The 24,129-nt window shown below is 28.8% G+C and overlaps 3 protein-coding genes across 8 annotated transcripts in view; all 3 read left to right on the forward strand.

Annotated features, from left to right (window-relative positions):
* The window catches only part of LOC107438609 (GRIP and coiled-coil domain-containing protein 2), a 60,822-nt gene extending 59,652 nt beyond the window's left edge, over nt 1-1,170 (forward strand). For all 4 annotated transcript variants that reach the window (XM_016050927.3, XM_043040530.2, XM_071178658.1 and 1 more), the window contains exon 22: nt 548-1,170. In XM_016050927.3, coding sequence (XP_015906413.1) covers nt 548-618 — 71 coding nt within the window. In that variant the 3' untranslated portion in view covers nt 619-1,170. The remainder of the gene's footprint in view (nt 1-547) is intronic.
* Nucleotides 1,171-6,171: 5,001 nt separating this feature from the next.
* Nucleotides 6,172-6,585, forward strand: LOC139425250 (SCAN domain-containing protein 3-like). Its single transcript, XM_071179200.1, has one exon. It carries the CDS (start codon nt 6,172-6,174, stop codon nt 6,583-6,585), a length of 414 nt encoding a protein of 137 aa, XP_071035301.1.
* Nucleotides 6,586-7,862: 1,277 nt separating this feature from the next.
* LOC107438608 (uncharacterized) lies at nt 7,863-23,188 on the forward strand. 3 transcript variants are annotated; one of them, XM_016050925.3, is made up of 7 exons: nt 7,863-8,422; nt 11,874-11,967; nt 13,622-13,744; nt 16,856-17,039; nt 19,042-19,213; nt 19,683-19,826; nt 22,937-23,188. In XM_016050925.3, the coding sequence occupies exons 1-6, from the start codon at nt 8,029-8,031 to the stop codon at nt 19,817-19,819; spliced, it is 1,104 nt and encodes a 367-aa protein (XP_015906411.2). In that variant the 5' UTR covers nt 7,863-8,028; the 3' UTR covers nt 19,820-19,826; nt 22,937-23,188. The 3 variants fall into 3 exon arrangements, with proteins under 3 accessions (XP_015906411.2, XP_071034761.1, XP_042896461.1); XM_071178660.1 differs by lacking the exon at nt 22,937-23,188 and adding an exon at nt 21,932-22,128 and having other exon boundaries at nt 7,876-8,422; XM_043040527.2 differs by lacking the exon at nt 19,683-19,826 and having other exon boundaries at nt 7,876-8,422; nt 22,937-23,135.
* Nucleotides 23,189-24,129: the final 941 nt, after the last annotated feature.

The following is a 24,129-nucleotide window of genomic DNA, read 5'->3' on the forward strand; positions in this document are numbered from 1 at the left end:
GCTTTTTTTTTTTTTTTTTNTTCCAAGTCGTTTCATTAAATTTTTTTTTTTTTTTTTTTTTTTTTGAAAAACTGGATACGGCATATATTTTCAAGTAAAATAATTATTAACTTCTAGTTAATGAACTTCAAAGCTGAGCTTTATCTTTTGTGCTGGCTTGACAATCACAAATAATTAAAATTTAATCATAACCTTCATCAAAAAAAAAATTTTTTTTAAAGATTGAATCTAGTTAGCTTTATTTACAATTTATAATAACTGTAGAAACAAAATTTTTATTCTTTTGTTATGTATATATTTGATAAATTAAGTCTTGATACCTTCCTTAAAATAAACTGTTTAAAAATATTATCTTGTAAACTGATCGATAATAGGCTAGCAATGGCTTCCTAAATGAAAATGACAAAATCAAATTTTATTTGTACTGTTTTTTGTAATGAAATCGCCACTTATAAAATATTTAATGTAGGGTTTGCAATAGTTGTGTGCATGATAAGTTTTAATTTTAAAAATTAAAATTTTAATAATTGTTCATCTTATATTCTAGATGCTGAAACTAACGATTCTTCTAACAGTGGTTGGGGGAGCTATCTCCATAGGTGGTCAGGAATTGCCTGAAACATTTTGTTCAGATATTAGGAGAATAGGGTTTAGTTTGCACTTTATAATAAAAAATATGACCATCGAAAGTCTGTACACATATTTTTAAGGATGCTTTTTTATATTTATAGAAGGTTCTTAATGAACAGGTCGTATAAGGTTTACTTTATTAAATGGTGAACGTCGGTGATATTTATTATTTGATGCACGTGTTATTTTTTTTATGTATATTTTTGAGATTCGTTAGTTGTTATATGGCCAGTATTAATTAATATTTAAAAAGTGAAGAAATATTAAAATCGTTAAACTAATTTATTTATAATGATTTTTTGCCTAAAACTTTATAAATCTGTAAACAGTTAAATTGAACACCTTTTAAAGAATGTATTTTGAAAATTAACCAAATATTAAAAAGTTGTGTTGGAAAGCCAAATTATTTCTCAAGATTCATTAAATTATGATGATCTAATAATTATGTTGTCTTTTTTGTATAATCATGTATTATATATTTGTATTATTTAAGAAATATTTACACGCATTAAAACAGATAATTTTGTATGTTTTTTTTCCACTTGTACGCATATTACTCCTACCTACTTGTCACTCAAATGTAATTTACTAGCTGTCTACTTCTTCTTGTAACTGACTGATGTTTTTAGGTGCAAACTATTATTTTTAAAAACATTCCGTTTTCTACAGCTTGAGAGAAATGTATTTTTTTATTCCATTACTTTTTTTATTATTATAATTTAAAATCTTGAAGTATGAATATTTAAACAAACCGTTTTCAAACTTAAATTACATTCTTAAAAAACCAACTTTATGAAAACTTTCAAAATGGATGTTTTCAAAATTCTCTTATGACTTTAAACACCAATAACCTGTATAACAAGTTTTGTGATAGTGATACTTTACTATTTGCCTTGCCATATATAGAAAGCTGAAATATGTCAAAAAACGCTGTTATTCAATTATTTTATTACACTTTATTTATAACATTTATTTAGAATTTATATTAAGAGTTTATAAATGTAATCTTTAAGCTTTGTGAATGAAGTTTTTTTCAACAATACCTTCAACAAAAGGATGAATAACGCTCATATTAAAATAACTATTGTAATTTAAATTTCTAAAATTTCATTCAAATCACACTATTTGAATTAAATAGCTTAGTTTTGTATTGACATTTAACATTATGATACTAATTCTCCATAAAATTATGATAAAATCTCCATTACATCAAACCTTCTTTACAACTTGAGGGTAATATTAAACTTTATACTTCAGTCTTTAGGGTTTCTTATTTTATTGCTTCTTTAGATCAAAATTGGTAATAAAATTTAGTATACATCAGAGAGGAAATGCAAATCAAGTAAAAAACCAGTGCCTACTATATTTAAATTTTCATATAATCATAAACATTTTATTCTGTATCATTTAATAAAATTCCAAATAGCCCTCCCCTTCCTTAAAGAAATTTGGTGTTATTTTTTAAAAACCTTTTCTGATTTCACTACTTTGAAATTAGCTTTCTGCAACTTTATGCTTTTGTGTTGACAAATTTGTAACAATAGTCACTTCCCAGTTCTATTAGTGAAGAATAATTCTTTACATTTTTCAAGTCAAGCTATCAGAATCATGTTTTCCTTTTATTTTTCTTTCTCCCTTTTTCATTCTTTGTGTTTTATTTAATAGCTACTGTAAATTTCAATGCTTGCTTACTCTGAAACAATTTGTAATTTTTTAAATGCTGGCAACCAAATCCTAGGCGTAGGAATTGGTACATAAAACTCAAGAAATTATAGAAATAGTAGTTGGCTTAATTCAGTTTCTTGTAGGAATCCTACTTTGGTATATTTATATACCGAAAGAAAAAATAACTAATTGCGCTTTAAAATAGAATAAAAAATTCTTTTTTTTTCGAATAGTTTTTTTTAAAAAATGTATATCAAATGCTTTTATTGATAATAAATTAAAAATAGTGCAGTAGAGCACTGATTATCACGTTCAATCAAAAAGCTGAATAATCGGACAACTTCCCTTAAAATTTTTTCAACAGGGCAAGTCTTCTATAAAATTTTCACTGTGTGTTAAGTTTGCCACCCACATTGAAACTAGGTGGAATGAATGAAAGATTCTTTTCAAGGTCACCAAGGGGCAGAAGAAACCATTTTTCGATGTTTTTAATATATTTTGGAAATAAAAAAGCATCTTCAAAATTTTTTTTAATAATTTTTTTTTTTTGGGGGGGGGGCGAAGTTAAGAGGAAAACATGTGGTCCTTTATCAGGATAACTGCACAATTTGGTAAATTGGTGCTCTACTATACTTGTAACTCAACTTGTTGGAAATTTAAATATATTTATATAATTCCTGTTCCAATAAACGTTTCTCGAACAGCGTATTTGTTATCTTTACGAACTGCTTCATATATCTCTTAGCGTTTTAAGTTTCTGTTTTACACCACAATAGCAGTTTATTTTTTAAAAGTATAAGTTTTAAACTTTTTCACCATACATTTTACAAAACGTGTACAACATTAAAGGTAGCCCATTTGATTAACATGGACAAAATAAAAACTTAGAATTTAATTTAGTCCAGCACTCTGGAATTTTTTACATTAATTATTTTTCGGTCATTTTTAAGTAGAATTTTTCATACAAGTACTTAATTTATAATAAAACCTTAAAAATGTGATGTTATAAATTCTACTGATTTATCAATTTAGAAATTTAATGTAATCTTTTCTAAGTATTTACTCGCAATAGTTAATATTTTAAATGTTAATTATAACTGTTATATTATTCTTATAGCTAAAATTTTATTAGCAATTAATTATTGTAATAAGGTATTTTGACTCTTTGTGATTGCTGTTTATTGAAAATAATTAACAAGAGCTTTTAAAAAGCAGCTTTATTGATCTTTAAAAATGTAACAAGTAAACAAGTATAAATCTGAAGTAACGAGTTATAAATCTGAATAAGATTTATAACTTGTTACTTCAAAGTTAAATGTATCAAATCTTTAAAAAAATTTATGTTGCATCTACAAATATATTTATTTATTTTTTTTAAATTTCATTCATATATTTTTTTTTCCTAAATTTTTTTTATAGAAATATGTTTATCTATAGTAATAGGCTGGTGTATATAAACCACTTCTTAACTTTTCCTAACTTCGTGAAAACCAAAGCAAATGTGATGGTAATTCAAGAGAAAAATTGTTTAATAATTTGTTGAAATATATGGATTATTTTCTATGTATATATTTTATTAAACATTAAAAAAATAAAACTCTATGCTAAATGTAACAGTTTTTACAAGTTTTAAATCCAATCATTAGAAATATATTTTATTATACACATAAGTCTTAAATAAAATATTATACATCATTTGGCTATTAAATAAAATGCATTATAAATTTATTTTATTTTTGTCTCTAACTCATGAATTATAGTTGCACTAAGAATATGTAGTTGGGCAAAATATTTTATTGCTTTTTTCTTCTTAATATAGCCTAAATAGCATTCAATATTCCTGTGTTACTAAAATTGTTAATTTTTAAAATGTTCATTCTATTAGCTGTAAAATTGTAAATAAAAAATTTATTTATTATAAAACTTGTCTGTCTATTAATTTTTTACTCCTTTATTTTGATAGCGTGTTGCTACTTTTATTTTGAAATCGAAAAGATTCAATTTATTTTTCATATTTTTTTCCTTCATTTCTGCTTTTTTTTTTAAAGAGAAGTGTTTATTGATTATTTTTACCCATTTTAAAATAATTCCCTGTACTTTGATCACTTTATTTGATCTTGTCATAATTTAATTTGTTTGCATTTTTAAATCTAAATTAATGCATTCATTAGTAGTTAGTCACTACTTTGGTTTTTCACGTAAATGATTTAGATTTAGAACACACTATAGATACATATGAATAATATGTTTTCTTGGGATCAGGCTTTGCACTCTTCAAACCAACTTTCAATATCATTCTCATTCATTTGCCATCTTTTGGCCTTAAATATCTCGCGATTTTTGGAAATTGTATTTCTTTTTAAGTAATTTTGATTTATTTCATTTTAATGTTTTATTTTGATATAATGATTTTATGCCCTTTATTGCATCAATAAGGTTATAAGTTATAAAAATTTGACAGAAAGAAGTATAGCATGTTAAGTTATATCAATTAGAAATATCTTATTAAACATATAGTATTGAAATTTTTTATAAATTCTAAAATACGCTGTTTTCATATAAAATGCCAAAGAAAAAAAAAAGGTATTGATTCATTTTGACTGTAAACACCAAATCAAGGTATCAAAATGGCACATCATATCTATCATCTGCATATTTTTATCGATTATTTTGGCGTTATTAAAAAAGATAAACATTCAAAAGTAATTTATAATTGTTATTATTTTTCTATATTAACTCAGTCATTTTAAACTTTAGTCTGAAAATTCAATAGACAATCACCATTTAATAGATCAGACTGTAACGCAATCAGCTATTTTTCCTCTATTTAACATTTTCACACCTGTACCAAATAATCGTACTGCATTTCAAATTTTATTTGGAGGAGCAATAGCATATTATCTTATATAAGAATTTAATTTGTCGAAAACAACCCTGAATTCCATTTGCTTGTTTTCGAGAAGATTTCCATATTAATTCCTGTTCACTGTAACAACCATTATCAAGGCTCCAAAAAGTTTTTGTACTTGCAAAAATTAAAAATATATATGGTAGGTAGTGGTCTACGAGAAAGTAGCTGGGGAAGATTTACACTGCCCACGCCAAAATAATCCAATTTTGGTGACTTCCAGGTAGTGACAGATATGAAATTTATAACTTGTAGTCACTCCTGGGTAAACCTTTACCTGATTATTATTAAACATTTGCAAGTTAAAAAGACACCTTGGTTCTTTTCAGTGGTTGGTGCAAATAGATACTGATTCAGAAATAACTCCTGTGGCTACAAGTTGGTAGAGATGAACATGAAACTTATTTGGCACCGACGGAAATTGATAAATAAGGAAATCCTCCAAGGTTGGACCTGTCTGTGATTTTTTTTTTTTTTTTTTTAGTCTGTTTTCATTGCATTTAATTTCATCATTTATCACTCTTTTACATTTTAGTGAAAAATTAAAATTATCTTTCATAAGCTATACTGATTTGTTTGATAGAAATAAAAAAAATAAGCATGTATTTAATACCCAGTCAATATACACATTAAATGATTAGCTACAAAATAACACAGATTTAAATTAAGTTATATTGTTTATTCATATCTCGACCCGCCCTATTCAAGGCCACACGAGAGTAGAACATACATTCTTCATGCAAAACATACATAAAACACAAAAATAAATTAAGTTATATAAGGTTAGTAGGCCATTCAATGGCATTTTTATTTAACAATTATACCTTAANTAAAGAACAAAAATTTTGCCTTGGATTTACCTATCAAAGTAGGCCATCATTCGCTAGGTAGGAACTCAAAAATATTCGAGACTCAGTTCAAACACAGAATTGAATAGAACAATAGATAATAGTACAAGTGTACACCACATGTCGAGACTTGCAAAGTGCCGCCCGTTTGCCCGCTCGCATTTAAATACCCTGCATGATGATTTCAAAAATAGATTTAAAGATATTCTGTCGATGGAAATTCCACCATGGATCATAACCCCATTTGATGAAGAGGCGAATGTGGTTTTACTTGAGCTCAGCACTAACGAGGAACTGAAGGTGAAATTTATAAATGGCTATCAAACATTTTGGCTGCAGGCAGAAATCCCCGAAAAATATCCTGGGCTGTGGGAAATTGCGAGAAAATTTTTGATAGCGTTTCCCTCATCATATCTTGTCGAAAGAAGTTTTAGTGCTGTTACCAACGTGTTAACAAAAAAAAAGGAGCAGATTGAACATCACAGAATGGGGAGATTTGAGATAACTTCTTACAAAACAGAAGCCAAATATTGATAATTTGCTGTCAATTCATCAAGTACATCTGTCTCATTAAAAGTAGGACTATTTTTTATTGTTGATTTACATTTCAGAGTTCATTGTTGATTTTTTGTCAATTGTTTGTAATAATAAATGTTTATAATTTTGTATAACCGCAAGTATTATTTTAATAAATAGGACACAAGAAAATGTGCTACTTTTTTCTTCTTCTTAACATCCCCAATTTAGGGTGATATTTTTTAGGAGTTTTGTGAATACAGTAGAAATGTAGCAGCAGGTGGTCTACCGAAAATAATAAAACTTTGAAAGTGGTCCACTAGAAAAAAAAGTTTGGGAACCTCTGCACTAGAGTTTGCATAATAGGTTATTAGCGACAGACTGGGAAAGATGTCTGTGGATGAACAAAGAGAATTGCACCCCCTCTCGGTAGCCTGACGAAATACGCACTAAGTCGAGCACTTCACGATAGAACAGTTTAACGAGGACAAATGCAGCACACACTCGGTCCCTTCGCAGGCTGATCGAAGTGGTCACTCTCCCACAGCCAGCAGTGCCGGATTAAGCGTACGCAGGTCCCATAGATTAACGTTTTTCTCGTATATTTTTTATTTTTTCAACTATAAAAGTATTTATATATCGTTTCATTTAAGAAAGCATATTTAAAATAAAAATAAGTTAAATTTTACTTTATTTTGTTAAATTAGAACTAAAAAGTAATCGTAACATATATATTTGAAATTGATTTTTCTTTTGTTGTTTTTCTTAATTTTTTAAAATTTATTTTCAAAAAATCCATTTTAAGGGGGCTCTTAATCATTGGGGTCCCCAGTGCCGGATTACCAATTAGGCCTAGTCTGGCCTAATGGGTAATCCGGCACTGACAGCCAGTGATGCTCGAGCGTTTAGCAAGCGTGCAAAAGCGTTTAACCTATTTCTTGTCCCGCAGTGGAATGATCGTTAGGACACAATTCCCAGCGGATCACCGAAGTCCAGCATCACTGGCTGCGGTCAGTATGCGGGTGGGTGACCACTTGGATCAGTCAGCGTAGGGACCGAGGGTGTGCGGTATTATTCCTCGTTAACTGTGCAGGTCGTTGGACTACCGAAGCGGGGGTGCATCCGCTCTGCAGAGGATCGAAATTGTGATGGTATGTCTTAGATCATCCTCAGGGATGTTTCCCAAACCGTCGCCAATAGCCCATTGTGCAGCTCTAATGCGACGCAAATGACAAACAACGACAACCACAGCCTATTTCTGCTTCACTAATAGCTTTTGAGAGGCAACCAGATTTGTGGAACAGAAATAGGTGGCCAAAAGCTTATTATGTAAACAAATCATATTTTTTTTTGTCACTTTAAGCTGATGAAAAAGAATAATCAGAATTTGCTTGTGTTTCAGAAATTACGCTTTCTTAATTTTCCTACGCATTTCTTGTTTGAAAGTCATATAATAATAAAATGAAGTTTATTTTTTCCACTCAAAAATTAGAATATGCACGGAGCCTTTTCAAACAAGGCATGAAATTAAGCCGAACTACGCTACTATTTTCCCGTCCAATGTCAGTTCAGGCTTCTTTTTTAACGATACACGAAACAACCATCAAGTCATGTGGCTCTTTATACGAGAAATGGAGAGAAACCGGAAGATTCGGAAAGTTACCAAATTCGGACTTGACATTTCAAGTTAAATATTTAGATACATTGCAAGGTTTAGATCTTCCTATCAGCAACCTATCTTCTGTCCCTGTAGTTGTTGGCTTACATGGTGCTCCTGGGTCATGCAATGAGTTTAGTAATTTAGCAGAGTTTCTGCATAATAAAGGTGTTAGATTTGTTTCACCCACATTTCCAGGTACTGTTTCATAACCAAGTATTTTTCACTTTTACAATATGCATTTATTTGTGTGTATAGTGAAGGGAAACCCCACTTCTATGTAGCGACCACCTCTATCTAAGACCACTTTTGAGAGGCATGGAATATTTTCCATAGACTTTGTTTTGAAGAAAGCTTGGGAAGATTTCTGTATCGTGATCTATGGCAGATTATTCGCAGTCTTACAAACTTCCGGGCAGCGGCCCGCAAGAAACTAAAAAATTCGTCACAGAAATGGACCAACTTTAAAGGTATAACTCGTAGCCACTACCGGACTAACATCTACATGTTTTTTTTTTTTTTAAATTTGCAAGTTTAAAATCTATTTGGCATCTGATTGTAGCTGATGTGACAGATCGCAATAAAGTTAATATCCCCAAAAATCTTTTGGAGAGACCATTGAAACCGCTCCCAACAGCCGAGCAAACATCTGCATCAAATGCAGAAGTGGTTAAATAAGGAAACACAAAAAAATATCAAAACCAAAAATTTAAGTAAACAAATGAAAATAATTAGATTAAAATGTATTCAAAATATTTGTGTGAGGCTCTTATTTAGTGAGCTCTTTTTGACGATGCAACCTCATGTTGCAGTCAGAGTGTGCTAAAGACGATGCTATCTATGATTTACTTTCAACTTTCAGAGTTGAAAGTTAAATTACGAAAAACAGTTTAGAAATATCAAACAAACTTCTCATCTTTTAAAGCTAACTAATTTTTATAATATAAAATGAAAGGCAAACTTAAACAGAAAACATATTTGTTTATTTATTTAAAATAGCTTCATTATTCGTAACTGGTAAATTTGTTTTTACACATGATTATATCAGTTGGGATCATTTTTATAGATGCTTAATTTTATTAGGTACTTCGGGATTATCCCATCGACCATTTTCGCTAAACCCGATATTATCGCCAAAAGGCTGCGCAATTACGGCAAATGTTATCATATTTACTGTATAATCTTTGACTATGTTAGTTAGTTTTCTTTAGCGTGTTGAATTATACTGTTTTTTTTTTTACTCCGTTGCAAATTAATTCAAATTTGGGATTTGGTTAGCACTATAGAGATTACCATTATTTAACAGAAGAGAACACCGGGGAACTATCCAAAAACTACTACTGATTTATTTTGATTAAACAACTCTATCTGAAAGATTTCGGTATCATGATCTGCTCCAGAATAATCTCCAAGTCTTGGAAATTTCTTCTGGGCATGGACAAGGGCGCCGGCAGAATAATATAAAAGGGGGTGCAACCGTCTAACAAACTAACCCCCCCCCCATTTTTTTAAAAAAAATATTCTGTTATTACGTTTTGTTTTTTTTTTTGTTATTACATATACTTTCATCTATTAATTTTTTTCAAGATTCAGGTATAGAACAAAATAATAGGAACACCTGTGAAAAAATGAAAATATTTTATTAATAAGGAGTTGGGCCACTTTGGCCTGAATGACAGCTTGCATTCGACGTGAGATTGACAAATAAAGGTCTTGAACAAAGTTCATTGGAATTTGCAGCCATTCCTCTTGCAGGGCTGTCTCGAGTTCAGAGAGTGTGCGTGGAGGAGGAAACAGAGCACGGACTTTTTTCTCCAAAAAACCCCACAAAGGCTCAATGATATTGAGATTAGGGGACTGAGGACGCCACGTTAGATGGTCCACTTCATAATTACGCTCATTTAACCATGTTTGAACATAGTGAGACGTGTGAACAGGGGCGTTGTCATCTTGGAACACAGGACGTTCTCCCGGAAAGAGAGTATGAAGCATAGAGTGAAGATGATCTGCAAGAATGCTTCGGTAATGGTCCCCTTTGACCACTTTTTAAGACAACGAGAGGCCCCAATACACGGGCAGATATAGCGCCCCACACCATCACTGAACCACCTCCAGGTTTCACGGTTGGAACCAGGCAGTCAACATGAAATGCTTCTGCCGGCGTTCGTCGCACGAACACACGTCAAGTGGTTTGGAATAGTGCAAAAGAGGATTCATCAGATCAGATGACTTGTTCCCATTGCAGTTGTGTCCATTTTAGGTGGTCTTTGCACCACTGTAGCTCTTCAAAGCATTCCGCGCCGAAACTAACGGTTTTGGAATAGCTACTCTGCCATGAATGTTAGCAGCATGCAACTCCCGTTGAATAATTTTCATGGATACAGGGTTCTGAAGGTGGGTATTCATCTCGAATGTTATCACCGGCAGTGTAGTCTTGCTTTTTCGAGCGACTATCCTCTTCAACACCCGTGTATCACGGTCTGACAACTTCGACTTCCTGCCGCTGTTGTGCCTCGCCGAAGACACCTTACCCAACTTTGTGTATGCCGACAGAGTCCTTGATTCAGTGGTCCTTGAAACACCTACAAGGTTCGCTGTTCTGAACACGGACGCTCCAGCCAGGCGAGCTCCGATTATCATGCCTCTTTTAAGGTCAGAGAGGTCGGACATAATCTCGTTTTGCTAGAAATAGATTTTTCTCTTGCAAATCTCACACTGCCAAATGCTAGACAGATACCTTGTCTTTCATCACCACTAGGTGTCACATTCTTGCGGCGGGCACGTGTCGCATTGGACGGTCGAGAACGACTCCATTCTTTCACAGATGTTCCTATTATTTTGTCCTATACCTGTACATTTCTTCACTGTTAACAAGATATTTTAAAAAAATTACGAATTTACGTGATCCGAAATGTGGAGGAATAGAGAAAATTCTTATGAATCCCTCAAATACATCGATTTAGATATTGAGGCCACACCGTTTTATCCAGCTGTAGCGGAGGCAATCAAAATTGGCCTAACTCTTCAAGCTACTACGTGTACTATTGAACGTACTTTTAGTACAATGCGACGCATGAAAACATGGAATCGGTACTACAATGTCTCACGACAGATTAAGTAGTTTGCGCTTGCTCAGTGTGCATAAGAAAAGAATCAAAGATGACTCAGAATTCATTGAAAATGTTATAAAAAGATTTGGACAGCTAACAAGACGATTACAATTCTTGTTTGATTAAACAATTTTTAATTGTTATGAATCAATAATTGCTTAACTATTTGCTTTTGAATAAAAATATTTTTAATAAAAATTTTTTATACTCTTTAATTGTTTAAATAAAGCCAGGGGGGTGCAAGTGCACCCCCTTGCACTCCGCTGCTGGCGCCCTTGGGCATGGACCTGTGAGAAACAGAATAAATCAAAAACAAAAGGGAACCAATTTGAAGTTTAACTCGTATACCCACTCTCAGACAAACGTCCATGTTTTTTTTTTTTTTTTTTTTAAAATATTTGCAAGTTTAAAATCCGTTTGGCATCTTGGCGATTGTAGTTAGTGTTACAAATCACTATACTGAAATATCCCCATTTTATAGATTTTACAATTACAGAATTGTTTTTCTATATCTGAAATTAATTTTTTTTTTCTTCTAGATTTTTCAAGTTTCCGTCCTGGTATTTTTAAACATACTGATGAGGAAAAAGCTCAATATGTGAGAGATTTTCTTTCAGCCATATCTGTTCCTAAGTGAGAAGTTCATATCTCTTCTTATATTCATATATTTTTTTCCATGTTTGCTTGCTGCTATAGATAGTTTTTAATTTAAAAATATAATTTTAAGTCAATTTATGAAGATTATATGAAATAATAATTGTCATGTTTAATGCTTATGTAAAGTATGAATTGTAAAGTACGTATATTACAACAAATACTCTCTAGGCAAAATATATACAGTCAAACTTCGCTATAGTGAACACGGTTTATAGTGAACTCCCGGATATAGTGAACGAAATGTTCGGTCCTGTGCCTTGCTATAATGTTATTTTTTGTGGATATAGTGAACCAAAAAAGTGAGGAAGTTGGATATAATGAACTTTTTTCTGTCTTCAACTGATTTTTTCTTCATTTTTTTTGTAATAATTTTGAAATTTCTACTTCAAAATAAACATATATACCAATGTTTAAAACCATCTATAGAGGGGAATGTAGCGATAAGCATTTTTTCTTGTTTGCTTCTTTCATCTCACTTTCCAATCCCTAAACAAACCAAGCAGATGTTTCCAACCCAGGCAGATGATCCTGTAAGGTGTCAGTGGGATCAATATGCATTTTCTGTCAGAGGGAATGAGTAATTAATTATTCATTATTGGTCAAAGGGTTGGACACTAATATGTGTTGATAAGGCCCTCACTTCAACTTCTTTTTGCTCTCAGTTCAGTTAAAAATAGTCTGCAAACAAGTATCTCAAATTTAACTATGACGACCAGTAAACGTAAAACGTTCTCCATTGATGATAAAATGGGCATAATCAGAGAAATTGAAAATGGATGCAATCAAAGTGATATTTGCAGGGAATATAAACTATCCATATCTGCAGTTTGTAACAAATGAAAAAATAGGCAATTTATAATTTCTGCTCATGAAAAAAATTTAGATGGCAGAAAAAAATTGAGAAAAGCAGATCACGAGGATGTTGAAGAAGTATTACTGAAGTGGTTCACCATTCGAAGAAGCCACAATCTTCCAGTATCTGGACAAATGTCGATAAATTTGTTAAGTATGAGACTACTTTTATGTGCTCGAATGGCAGGTTAGACAGGTTTTAAAAGCGGAATAACAGAAATTCAGGAAAAATTAGCTGAGAGTCAGGAAGTGTTTCCATATCTGATGTTGAGGATTGCTCATCAGCTAAAAATTACTAACTTCCTTTGCACACAAGACGAAGAGTAATGAAAAATAATGCATTTTTTGCTACTACATAATATTTTTCAGTCTGAAGGTTCACTACAGCGGGGTTTGACTGTATATATATATATATAATTATTTAATATACATTATAATTTAAAGCATTTAAGGTATAATTTAAAACATTTAAATTTTTCAAAAATACAATTATTTGAAAAAATAGTGAGATTGCCATTAAGGAGGCTTACTATGTTAACAACGCCTGATTGAACACCGTTCTATAGTATATCTAGGCATTAAATGCTTGCATACTAAATGCTTTGCTGAATATGGTTTGTAATTTGTTTTCAATAGATTGCCTAAACAATGTATGAAATGTTTTATCATTTCATACTTCTGGGTACAGACTAGGCCAGTTAAGTCCAGGCCTTTAGTTTTGCTTTAATGACTTTTTTTAAATTCATATTATGATTCTTTTGTTCTTAATATTTTGTAGAGTAGACCTTTTAGTCTGTCATAGCAGTGCTGTATATCCAGGTTTATTGTTGTGTCTTCACCAAAATCCTGCTATAAAATCATTAGCCATGTTAAATCCATCTACTTTTTCATTGAAGATGCCGTAAGTAGTTTTAAAATCTATAGTTTTTTTGAATGAATATAATTAATACAATACTGAGGAATTTTGTCATTGAAATATGTGCCATATAGAATTTTTTTTAAAAATGTTTGAATGAATATTGCCTTAATGACTTTAACCATAAATATGAGGAATTAAGGCAAAATTGTTGAGAACTTATCAAGCAGGGTTAGTGATTTCTTTGATTTAAATCAGATTTTTTTGAATTTTATCCAAACACATTGTAAGAACTTTAATTTATGATTAAAAATACTTTATAAATGTTTAAACAAAATTAAATTTATACGAAAGCAATATTATAACAATATTTTAGAAGCTCTAACTTACTAATATAATTTTTCATTATAATACAGAGCTTTGAATGCATACCAACCATTTTGAAACAAATGCATAATTGAAATTTGAAGACTAGATGAAATAGAGAATTTAATGAAAGGAGTCTGTCTAGGTTTTTCTGAGAGGTTTGTGAAAATTTAGACATAATTTGTGAAAATTAAAAATAATATTAAAAAATCAACACAAAAATATGGACTTATTCGTTTCTGTTTCTTACGAAACACAAAAATGAAATTTTTAAAAAAAGTACTATAGTTTTTCCTAAAGTTGAATTTGTGAAGGTACCCTAAGCAGTAGCAAATTTGGCTTGGACAGACAACAATTAAATTTAAGTTTCAATTAGCAAACCATAATTTTAATTTAAAATTGCGTTTTTTTTTCCTCTTGATTTTTAATATGACAAAATAAATGTAACAGATTGTGTTTATAAATGTAGTCACTCATCAAAAAATAAATAAATATTTAATCTATATATTTTTATATTAAAATATTCGTTTTTAATTCTATATCAAAATAGATCAGCTAAAAAAATTTTAAAAAAAAATCTATTCACTCATTGGAATTTTTTTTCACAAAATTTCTTTATAGAAAATCTGATAATGTCAAAGATACTGCAAACATATTATGAGAAAAAAACCAGTTAATAACTCTACTGCCTCAAATAGAATTTGAAAGGGAAGAATGACGCTATATCAGGAAAAAATATCTGAATTCATTAGCCTTTTTCTTTCTTTCTATTTTTGGCATATTAGGGTATAATTCTTTTTAATATAACCTCAAGCTTTAGAAATATACATTTTCCACCAATAAAATATAATGTAGATTTTAATTCCATGCTGTTTCAATCAAAAGGTAGAATTATAATTAAGATTATTTGCATTTTTTCTTCTTCAAAATTCATGTCTATCAATTACTTTTTACAGCTATGCAAGTCTATATTAAGACAGTATTAAATGTGTACTTTAATCTGTACTTTCAATCTCAAGAATCAAAAGATTTTTAAAAATGTAATTTCAAATGTGTTGGAATTTAACACACACCAAAAAAGAAAGTAATTTCGTTAACTAAAATTAATTAACGCAGCAATTTATTCAAAATAATTTTTAAAACTAAGAAAAGAAAATAATAAAAGTATCAATAATTTAAAACACTGTTTTTAAACTTTTAAAATCAATATATATATATATTAAAAAAAAATCAGTTGATTTAAATCAATGATTTTTTTAAAAAAACCATTTGATTTAAATCGTGATTTAAATCAAGCTGATTTAAATCAACGAACCCTGTTATCAAGTAGTGAACTCTTTGGAAACTTTTTCTCTTTACCTCTTCATAAAAAAAATAATAAATCTTGTGAGTTAAAAGAACTTGGGTGAAAATGATTTAAAGAAATATTTTCTGGTATCAAGTTATTTTTATATAACCACCTATCCTTTATATTATTTTTCTCTATTCTGAATTTTTTTTTAATAAAATTTTTTAAAAACTGTAAATTATTCACTTTAGTTTGAAATTTCCCTAGCCATAAAGTATGAATTCCTTTATTTAAAATGTTAACATTTCATAAATTTCAAACATTCAATAATCATCTGTCAATTTACTAAAGACTAGAACACAATGTGATTTTAACTAAAAAGAAATTTTATAATTTGAGCTTGTAAAACTTTTTAAAAATATTATTTGCAATTTTTATTTTATTTTTACTCTATTCTGTTGTTTTATGTAAAATTATAATAACATTAAATTTGATTTTTTGAAGTTGAAACTAATTATTTTAATTCAATTATCTTTAAAATAGTAAAATGGAACTCACATTTTATGTTACTTTTACAAATTTCATTATTTTATTCATTAGAGTGAAACCTCTCGGGAGTGACCACTCTCTGTTCCACAGTAAAATGGTCATAAATGGAAGTTGGTCATTCTTAGGGGTTGCCTCCTTTGACTTCAAAATGTTCTCGAAGGTTCAGGATTTTTTGCAAGTGATTTTAATTTTCTTGGTGCATAAAAGCAACTTGTGTTGGCGTCATGAAAACCAGGTCAATGGACAAAATTTAATGTAAAAAAAAATGACCCCTAATTATGAGTAAAAGCAAATTTACCAATTAGGAATGATAGAACTATTTTAAATAAATAATCAATGAGTTTTTTGTAATTTTGTACCTGAAAAATTAGCTTTAAAAAATGAAAAGAAGTTTGCTTTTACTTTTTTTTCTTCTAATTTAGCTTTCAACTTTAAAACTTAATCATTGATGGCATCGCCCTTAGTGCATTCTGTCTGCAAAATGAGGTTATCAATCTCTCTCAGTTCTTTAAAAAAGCTCTCTATGTAAGAGCCAATCACATTGTTTTGAATACATTTAAATCTACTTAATTCTTTTGTTAATATTTTTGTTTTTATAATTTTTTGTGTTTTTTTTTTATTTGATCTTTTCCACATTTGGTGCACAAGTTTGCCCGGTTGGTGGGGGAGGTTTTGTGGTCTTTCCCAAAGATTTTCTTCAACACAAAGTCTATGGAAAAACATCCGTGCTCCCCAAAAGTGTATATAGATCACGATACAGAAGTAGTCTTTCCTTGAGGTTTCACTGTACTAACTTGTGGTATCTTTAAAAAATTGTCATAAAATATTACATCCTTTATTGTCTATGAATAAACAATGTAATTTATAGATTATGAGTATTTTCATTTTGAAATATTTGTTATTTAATTCAACTCATTAATTGGCTATTTTTCCTAATGAAAAATGCTTTCCAGGGCAATTAATTATTATCAAGGTTTGAAACAGATGGTAAAAGCAAGTGAAAGTCCAGTTTTTTTAAAGATCATGGAAACAATTTGTCCTATTATTTTAAAATTGGCAAAAATTCCTGTGAGAGTGGATAAGTTCTTAGATCCTTTGTTATCAGCAACTGTTATGGCACGTACAAATATTCCAGAGGTATGAATAAAACGTTTCTTTTAGTGGAAAAGAGAAATGTATGAATGATGACTGTTTTAAAAAATCTTTGTATGTTTTTTTGTAATGTTGATCTTACTTATTTATCTGTTAATGCATTATAGCAAAATTATTACATTAGACATTATTCACTTATGTTTTTTATTGAAACTTTTCATTTGAAAAATTAATAAAGGATATAAGTTTTAGTTTAATATTCTCAGAAGCATCACTGAACTTAGCATGGCTCTGTTTTAACCATTTTATTCAGGGCCTTTGAATATTCTCTTTCTGTGGAGCAGCTTGCTTATAATTTTACCTAAACGATTGAAATAGATAAAATGTAATTATTCTTCACATTTCATTCCTAAGAATTGTCAACTTATTTTTTTCTTTTGTGTATATTTTTTGTTTATAGCTACTATTATTTATATTATTGTTTTTAAATTTTATTAAGTATTTATGAAGTTCCAGATAAGTAAAAGTTGAATTGAGAAATTTTATGTTTCTGGGACTTGCTTAAATAATCCTCTAAAAATATTTAAATATATTTTATTTTTGAATTCTGAAATTGTGTTTGATGTCTGTGCCTGCTTTTATTGTGCAAGGTTTGTAGTAAAAAACAAAAGTTTTTGATTTTTAAATGCTAAAAATAAATATAATTGGCATGGAGCCCTGGCCAAGGGCCTCATATGTCACACTCTAACTACAGCTGTGCATTTAACTTAAACAAGGGGAAAACGGTGAATTCTAGTAATCTCTTGAAACTCTAGTTTCAAGTAACTAATATATTTGAAAATTTTTTAATTTTATTATTTTTATCTTTTAAAAATATTTTGGAATTTTAAATTTGGATTTATTGGAAGGAAGAATTCAACACAAATTCACAGTTTTTTTTTCTTCCTTTTTTTAAAAAAAAAAGTTTCATGGTTTCATTATGCATAATAATTATTTATATAAATATTTATTTAAATATAAATATTTATTTAAATATAAATATTTGTATAAATATTATAAATTACATGCCTAAATATTTTATTATAATTTTTAAACTTTATTCATTGTGGCAAGACAAATTGCTGTGTTAAACAAAACTAATCTTAATCTCAATCAGTATCTATCATTGATAAAGTTTAAGTTGTCTTTTTTTTTTTTTTTTGAAAAGTACCTAACATTAGAATTAATTTTCGTATTAAGAATTCCTTAAAATCAATGTAATCAAAAACTGTCGTGTGCAAATTTTGTTTATAATCTTCTAAATTGAATGAAAAGAAATTAAAGCATGTTGAAAGAAAATTTGAATTCTAGGAGCAGTTTTAATAAGTGAAAAATTAAAATAAAATGAAGATTTGAAATAATTGAGTATAGAATTTTATTTTTATTTGTTAACATATGAGGTTTTGTTTTAAAATGATTAAATTAAAAAAATTTTAATTAGTGTTTGTTACTAAATATAAAAGAGAATATTATAAATTATACCGTAATATATCCAAATTGCATCATAAATTATATTAAATTATACCATATTAAAAAAGGTATACTTCAAAACTGTTGAAATGTGCTGTTTTATTATTACTATTATTGCTGTGATATACATTATTTTTTTATTCTGTTAAAACAGTAAAAAAAATTTCGTAATTTAAAATGACTTTAACAAAAAGTGTTCTAAAATTCTAATTAAGTATAGAAAAATTGCTGCATGAACATTTTTTATAAATTTTTTATGTGATATTATTAAAGTGAAAATTGAATATATGAAATATATTCAATTTTCATTTTTATTGTGAATATGTGAAAATTATTAAAACATTATGATTTTAATCATCTAATGTTAAACAGTTTAGTCCACAAACTTCTTCATAAAAATTTGGTTTTTTTAGTTTAAATGAGAATAAAATATATTGTTACATTCAACATTTCATTTTTATGTGGTTTTATAATATGTTTGATATTTCTATCTTTATCATTTTTCCTTTTTAATTTTAAAAGATCTGAATTTTGTTAGTCAAAAGAAAAGTTCCACAAGCTTGCATCGTCAGGATTTCCTATTTTTTATGCTTTTAGTGAAGATGATAAACTGATTGGAGGACAAAATGCTTCTGAGTTAGCAACGCTCCTTGGTGCTCAATTCTCTGATATTTGTTACATAAATAAGCATGGAGTTATTGAAAAAAAAGGTTTGTCTAAGTTCTCAATTGACTTTAGTTCATTAAAATTTCATCTCATGCTTTCTAAATTGTTTTAAAAGTTATTAAATCTTTTAATCTGTCATCTTATTTATTTTTGTTCTTTGATAAAGAATTGAAACTTTTGTGATCTGATGGAATATAACTTGTGTCTACTGAAATATCAGCCTCTTGTGGGAGTCTAATTAATAACTGCCAATTTACCATTATTCTATCCTAGATATGAATTGTATGCACCTGTTTACAAAATCACAATTACAAAAGTCTCAATATTTTTTTAAACCTTAAATAAACCTATTACTTATTTAATCTTTGTGTTAAGAAACAAACATAGTGCTACAAAAATTTCAAGCTTTTCATTGTTTTGCTCAATTTGTTTGAAATAATCTCTTAAAAAATAAGTGGTTTTTATTATAGATATAACTTTAAGTTATACTTTATAAGAAAAATATATTTTTAGGTCAAGAAACCTCTAGACTGAAGGTCATGTCCTTTGAAAACGGTTCCCACTATGTATTTTGGAAATATTCAGACATAATAAATGCAGCGGTCTACAATTTTTTAATTCAGCACATAACTGACAGTGTCCAAAGCTGAAATTAGAGTAAGAAAAAAATCTTCAATTGCTTACTATGAATACTTCGTCACTATGCATATTGAAAAATGAATTTGCATAAAAAATACTATATTTCATCTTTATTTTTTATCTTTTATAATTTTTGGTAAATTTCGAACAACAGAAAAACTGTATTGCCATAGTTTTTACATAAAAAACCTCCCTAGCAGAAAAAAAAAGAATTTAGAAGACTCCATCACAGCTGTATTTCTTATAAACCATATTAGCTGTGAAAAAGTTATCATTGTGATAAATCATTTTTAATTATTGTAAAATAGGCTTTCTTATGTTTTTTTATTTTTTTTTACATACTTTTTAATTGACGCAAAGTCGCCACTCTAACTGCCACAACATATTAAATAAACAAAAACACTTAAGGATTTATATTTGCAGGGGTAATTGTGAGTCCAAGTCAAAATTCCGGAAAATTTCTTGAGTTAAAAACAAAAAACAAAACAGTTTAAATTGAAAAATTAGAAAAAAATTTAAACAAGTTTTTTTTTCCTTTTTCTCAATATTTCTAATCTTAATTAAAATATATTTAAAATTTTACACATACCTATACCATTTACACATACCTATGATGACCTGGAGAAGTAATTAAAATTTATAAATATATCTTTATTTCTTGAGTTTATGATTATAATAACTATTTACTGATAAAAAATGAATATTAATCCTGAATATAAGCTTATAAAGTATCTGGCTCTCCCTTACAAACAAATAAAGTAAACTATGTTTTTAAGTTTCACCTTTGAAAATTTGATTTCCGGAAACTTCTGTATTCAATGATTTTTTGAAACATTTGGACCTTTGATCTCCGGATCACTGTTAGCGAAAAATCCGGAAATCCATATTTTTTCTGGAGCACAATCAGCCCTGTATTTGATAATATTTTATGTTTATTATTCTAGGAATCTGAATATTAACTTTTCGCATTAATAGCGATTCTGAAAATGCGAACATGATTTTTTAGCATTAATTTTGAGCAGAATTCTTGGGACTGAGCAAAAAATTCAAATTATCCAGAACTTTGATCTAAATAGCTTAGATTATCTACAGTTTACTGCACTTCATATACAAACACATTTAGTTAAAAGATAAAGTCTAGGTTATTTTTCCTATGAAAAAATTAATGTATAAGTTCACTCAATTTGTAATCATTTTGTATTAAAATTAATTACAGATAATCATCCCCACTTCATTGCATATCTGATAATTGAATAACCTACTTACATGAATAAAATTTAGTGGAATCAAATTATTTTACATGAAATCGATATTTTTTCATTTAAACAATTATTTATAGTTGCCAGTCCTCGCTTAATGGAACTAAAAAGAGAAAAAAAAATTTTTTTTTGAATTGCTTTACTAGGTAGAATGTACTTTCCGTTTTTCAATAAAGAAGATAATACAATACACTTCCATGAGGACTTCCTGTTCAATTTTAGCTCCAAACAGCTGTTATTAGGGGGATGTTTAAGAATTAACAATTTCAGGAGTGATTATATTCTCGGGGGTATCCCAAAATTCCGGGTTTTCCGTATTATTTAAAAATTAGGAGTAGGTATATGATTTTTCTGGGAATATCGCGGAATTCCGCGTTTCTTAAGACCATTGGTTCTCGGACTTTCGCTAATCAAGAACTTATAATCGGACGAAATTTTCTCGGAAATCCTCAATCAAATATCAAATTTTAAAACTTTCGCTTATTCCCGCTAACAAGACACTTGCACGATTCTTCCCCCGATTGGTTCTTTTGGTATGGCCTATTTTCGCCATTTTGAATATTTGAAACTGTGCCGGAATCCACTCATTTTGGGATTCCTATTCAGGCTTTTTGAATACCAAAATCGATTTTCGTATTTACCTAATTTAAAAGTTACACATTGTGATTCGTATTCACATGATTTAAAAACCCACTGTCGCGATTCATATTCACACAATTTTAAAATTCAATATCGCGATTCTTGTAAGAACTAAGATTTTTCTTAAATTAGCTACTATAAAGGTGTGATATTCTTCATTGATAAGTAATTTAATTATAAATATTATATAAAAAAATATCTATTTTTTGCACCCAACATTTTCAGGGTTTTTCACTTCACTTTCATGTCAAAATCACCCCTGAGTTATATAGTGAACAAGGGAAGAGTGTTACCTGTTTTTACTCACTTCACTAAGAATGAAAAAAAGTAAGGAGTAGAGAATTATTCAGTTAAATGTATGTCAAAGCTGTATTTCTTCGGAAGGAAATAAATAGCATTACATTATGCATATTATGTTTTCATGACAATTGATTTATTTTTGTATAAATTTAAATATCATTTATATTTTTTGATATTAACTCTCAAAGCTCTTTTATAACGGTTAATTGATCATTAAAATGACTTTATTCCCTCAAAAAATTTTTCAATGTATGCATGCCAAAGTAAAATTTCATAAAAACGTAGCATTTAAGATTGACTTATGTATTCTCCTTATAATCGAACAACCCTTTGTTTGAATACAGTAGACTGAAAACAGTGGTTTATACATTGAATGGGGGGCTGGCTGTATTTTAACAGAATTAGTTATGTTAGATAACTTTGTTGTATTTTAAGCTTTTTTTTCTTTCAAAAATGAATAAGAATGTAAATTAGTTTTGTATTCTTCTTAAAATCACTAAGTTATAAATATATTTTCAAACATGGATTTTTTTTAAGTAAAATCATAAGTTAAAATATTGTTCTAACCTTATCAACAAATTATAAAATTATAATAAAATAAGAATATTTTCTCCTCTTATTTAATATATTTTACAATGCAAGAGCAATGAAGTAAAATCAAATTTCTTTAACTTTTTTTTTTCATGAATCTTTAAGAACAAGATGTTAAGTTGCCAATGTAAAAATGTATAATATAATTAGTTTGAAAAATTGAATTACTTAATTAGATGTTTAAACTTTTTGATTTAATGTTGAAGGTTTTGTGTGATAGATTTCAGCAATTTTCTGATATAAAAGTTTTAAAACTATTATCGAAAAATTTTTTAATTAATGAATTGTGCAGCATTGTAATTTTCTATTTCATGAAACGTTTCTTTCATTTTGTTTTAGATGTTTAAAACGTAAGTTATTATTGCTGAAGAATCATAATCCCTTGGATTAGCTTTAAGACATGAAGAGTTTATCTAAAGAAGTATACATATAAAAAAAAATTATGGTTGATGGTGATAGGTTGAAAAAATGTATTATTTATTTTATTTCATAACCATTGATAAACAGCGACCCAATTTTCTGGGTGATTATTTATTTATTTATTTGTCTTTTTTTTCTTGAAATCATAATAAATATTATTCATCCATTTTATTTATTGTGTGGATTTTTATACAGATACTTTTAGGCATTAATTTCCATTCATAAATCAACCTGATATAACTAAATATTTTCTTGGCCTATTAATTAATGAATTTTAGTTTAAAATCTTAGATTCCACTGAAAATTAGTCTTCTCTTTAATATTTATTTATTTCTGTCTATTGGCTACTTTTACAAACTACTTAAAAATTTACTCAATATAAATTAGGTCAGAATATGATGTAAGCAAAAAATATTTTCAGTTGTTTCGATGCCTTTGCTAATTACATAATTACTCAGGCCTCTACATTACGCTTACTACACCATCTTGGATAACAGTTTGGTGGTACAAAAATATTCAATATTTTATGTGTGGAGTTGTAGTGGCTCGGGTAGAGTACTCGCCTCCCATTGACGTGACCTGAGTTCAAATCCCAGCGATGACTGGTCGAAATAAATTCCGCACCTGCCTCGCACTGACCACCGTGCTGACATAAGTTATCTTCAGCGGTAAACAGATCATGGGCTAGGGGCCCTTTGCCATCAGGCTAACTGAAAGGGTTTTCGGGCCTTTCCTCTCCTTGTAACGCAAATGTTGGTTAGTTCTATCAAAAAGTCCTCAAGGAAGGCAAATTTCTTCCAATACTTGATCCAGGAGTTCCCTTGTCTTCTGAATTGGGTTCAAAATTACAAGGCTATGGAGTTGAACATTAGTAGTCGTAAACTAAAAAATTGGGTAGTTTCAACTGCGGTTAAAAAATATATATATTTAATGTGTCAAGTATTTGTTGAAGTGAGCAATTTCTGCTGTTTTATTTGTCAAGTAATTTATTTATTAGTTTATTATTTAAAATATAGCTATTTTTATTTTATTGTAAACTCAAAAATTGGGTAGTTTCAACTGCGGTTAAAAAATATATATAGTTTATGTGTCACGTATTAGTTGAAGTGAAT

Source organism: Parasteatoda tepidariorum, chromosome 3 (genome assembly GCF_043381705.1).
Source record: "Parasteatoda tepidariorum isolate YZ-2023 chromosome 3, CAS_Ptep_4.0, whole genome shotgun sequence".
NCBI lineage: Eukaryota > Metazoa > Arthropoda > Arachnida > Araneae > Theridiidae > Parasteatoda > Parasteatoda tepidariorum.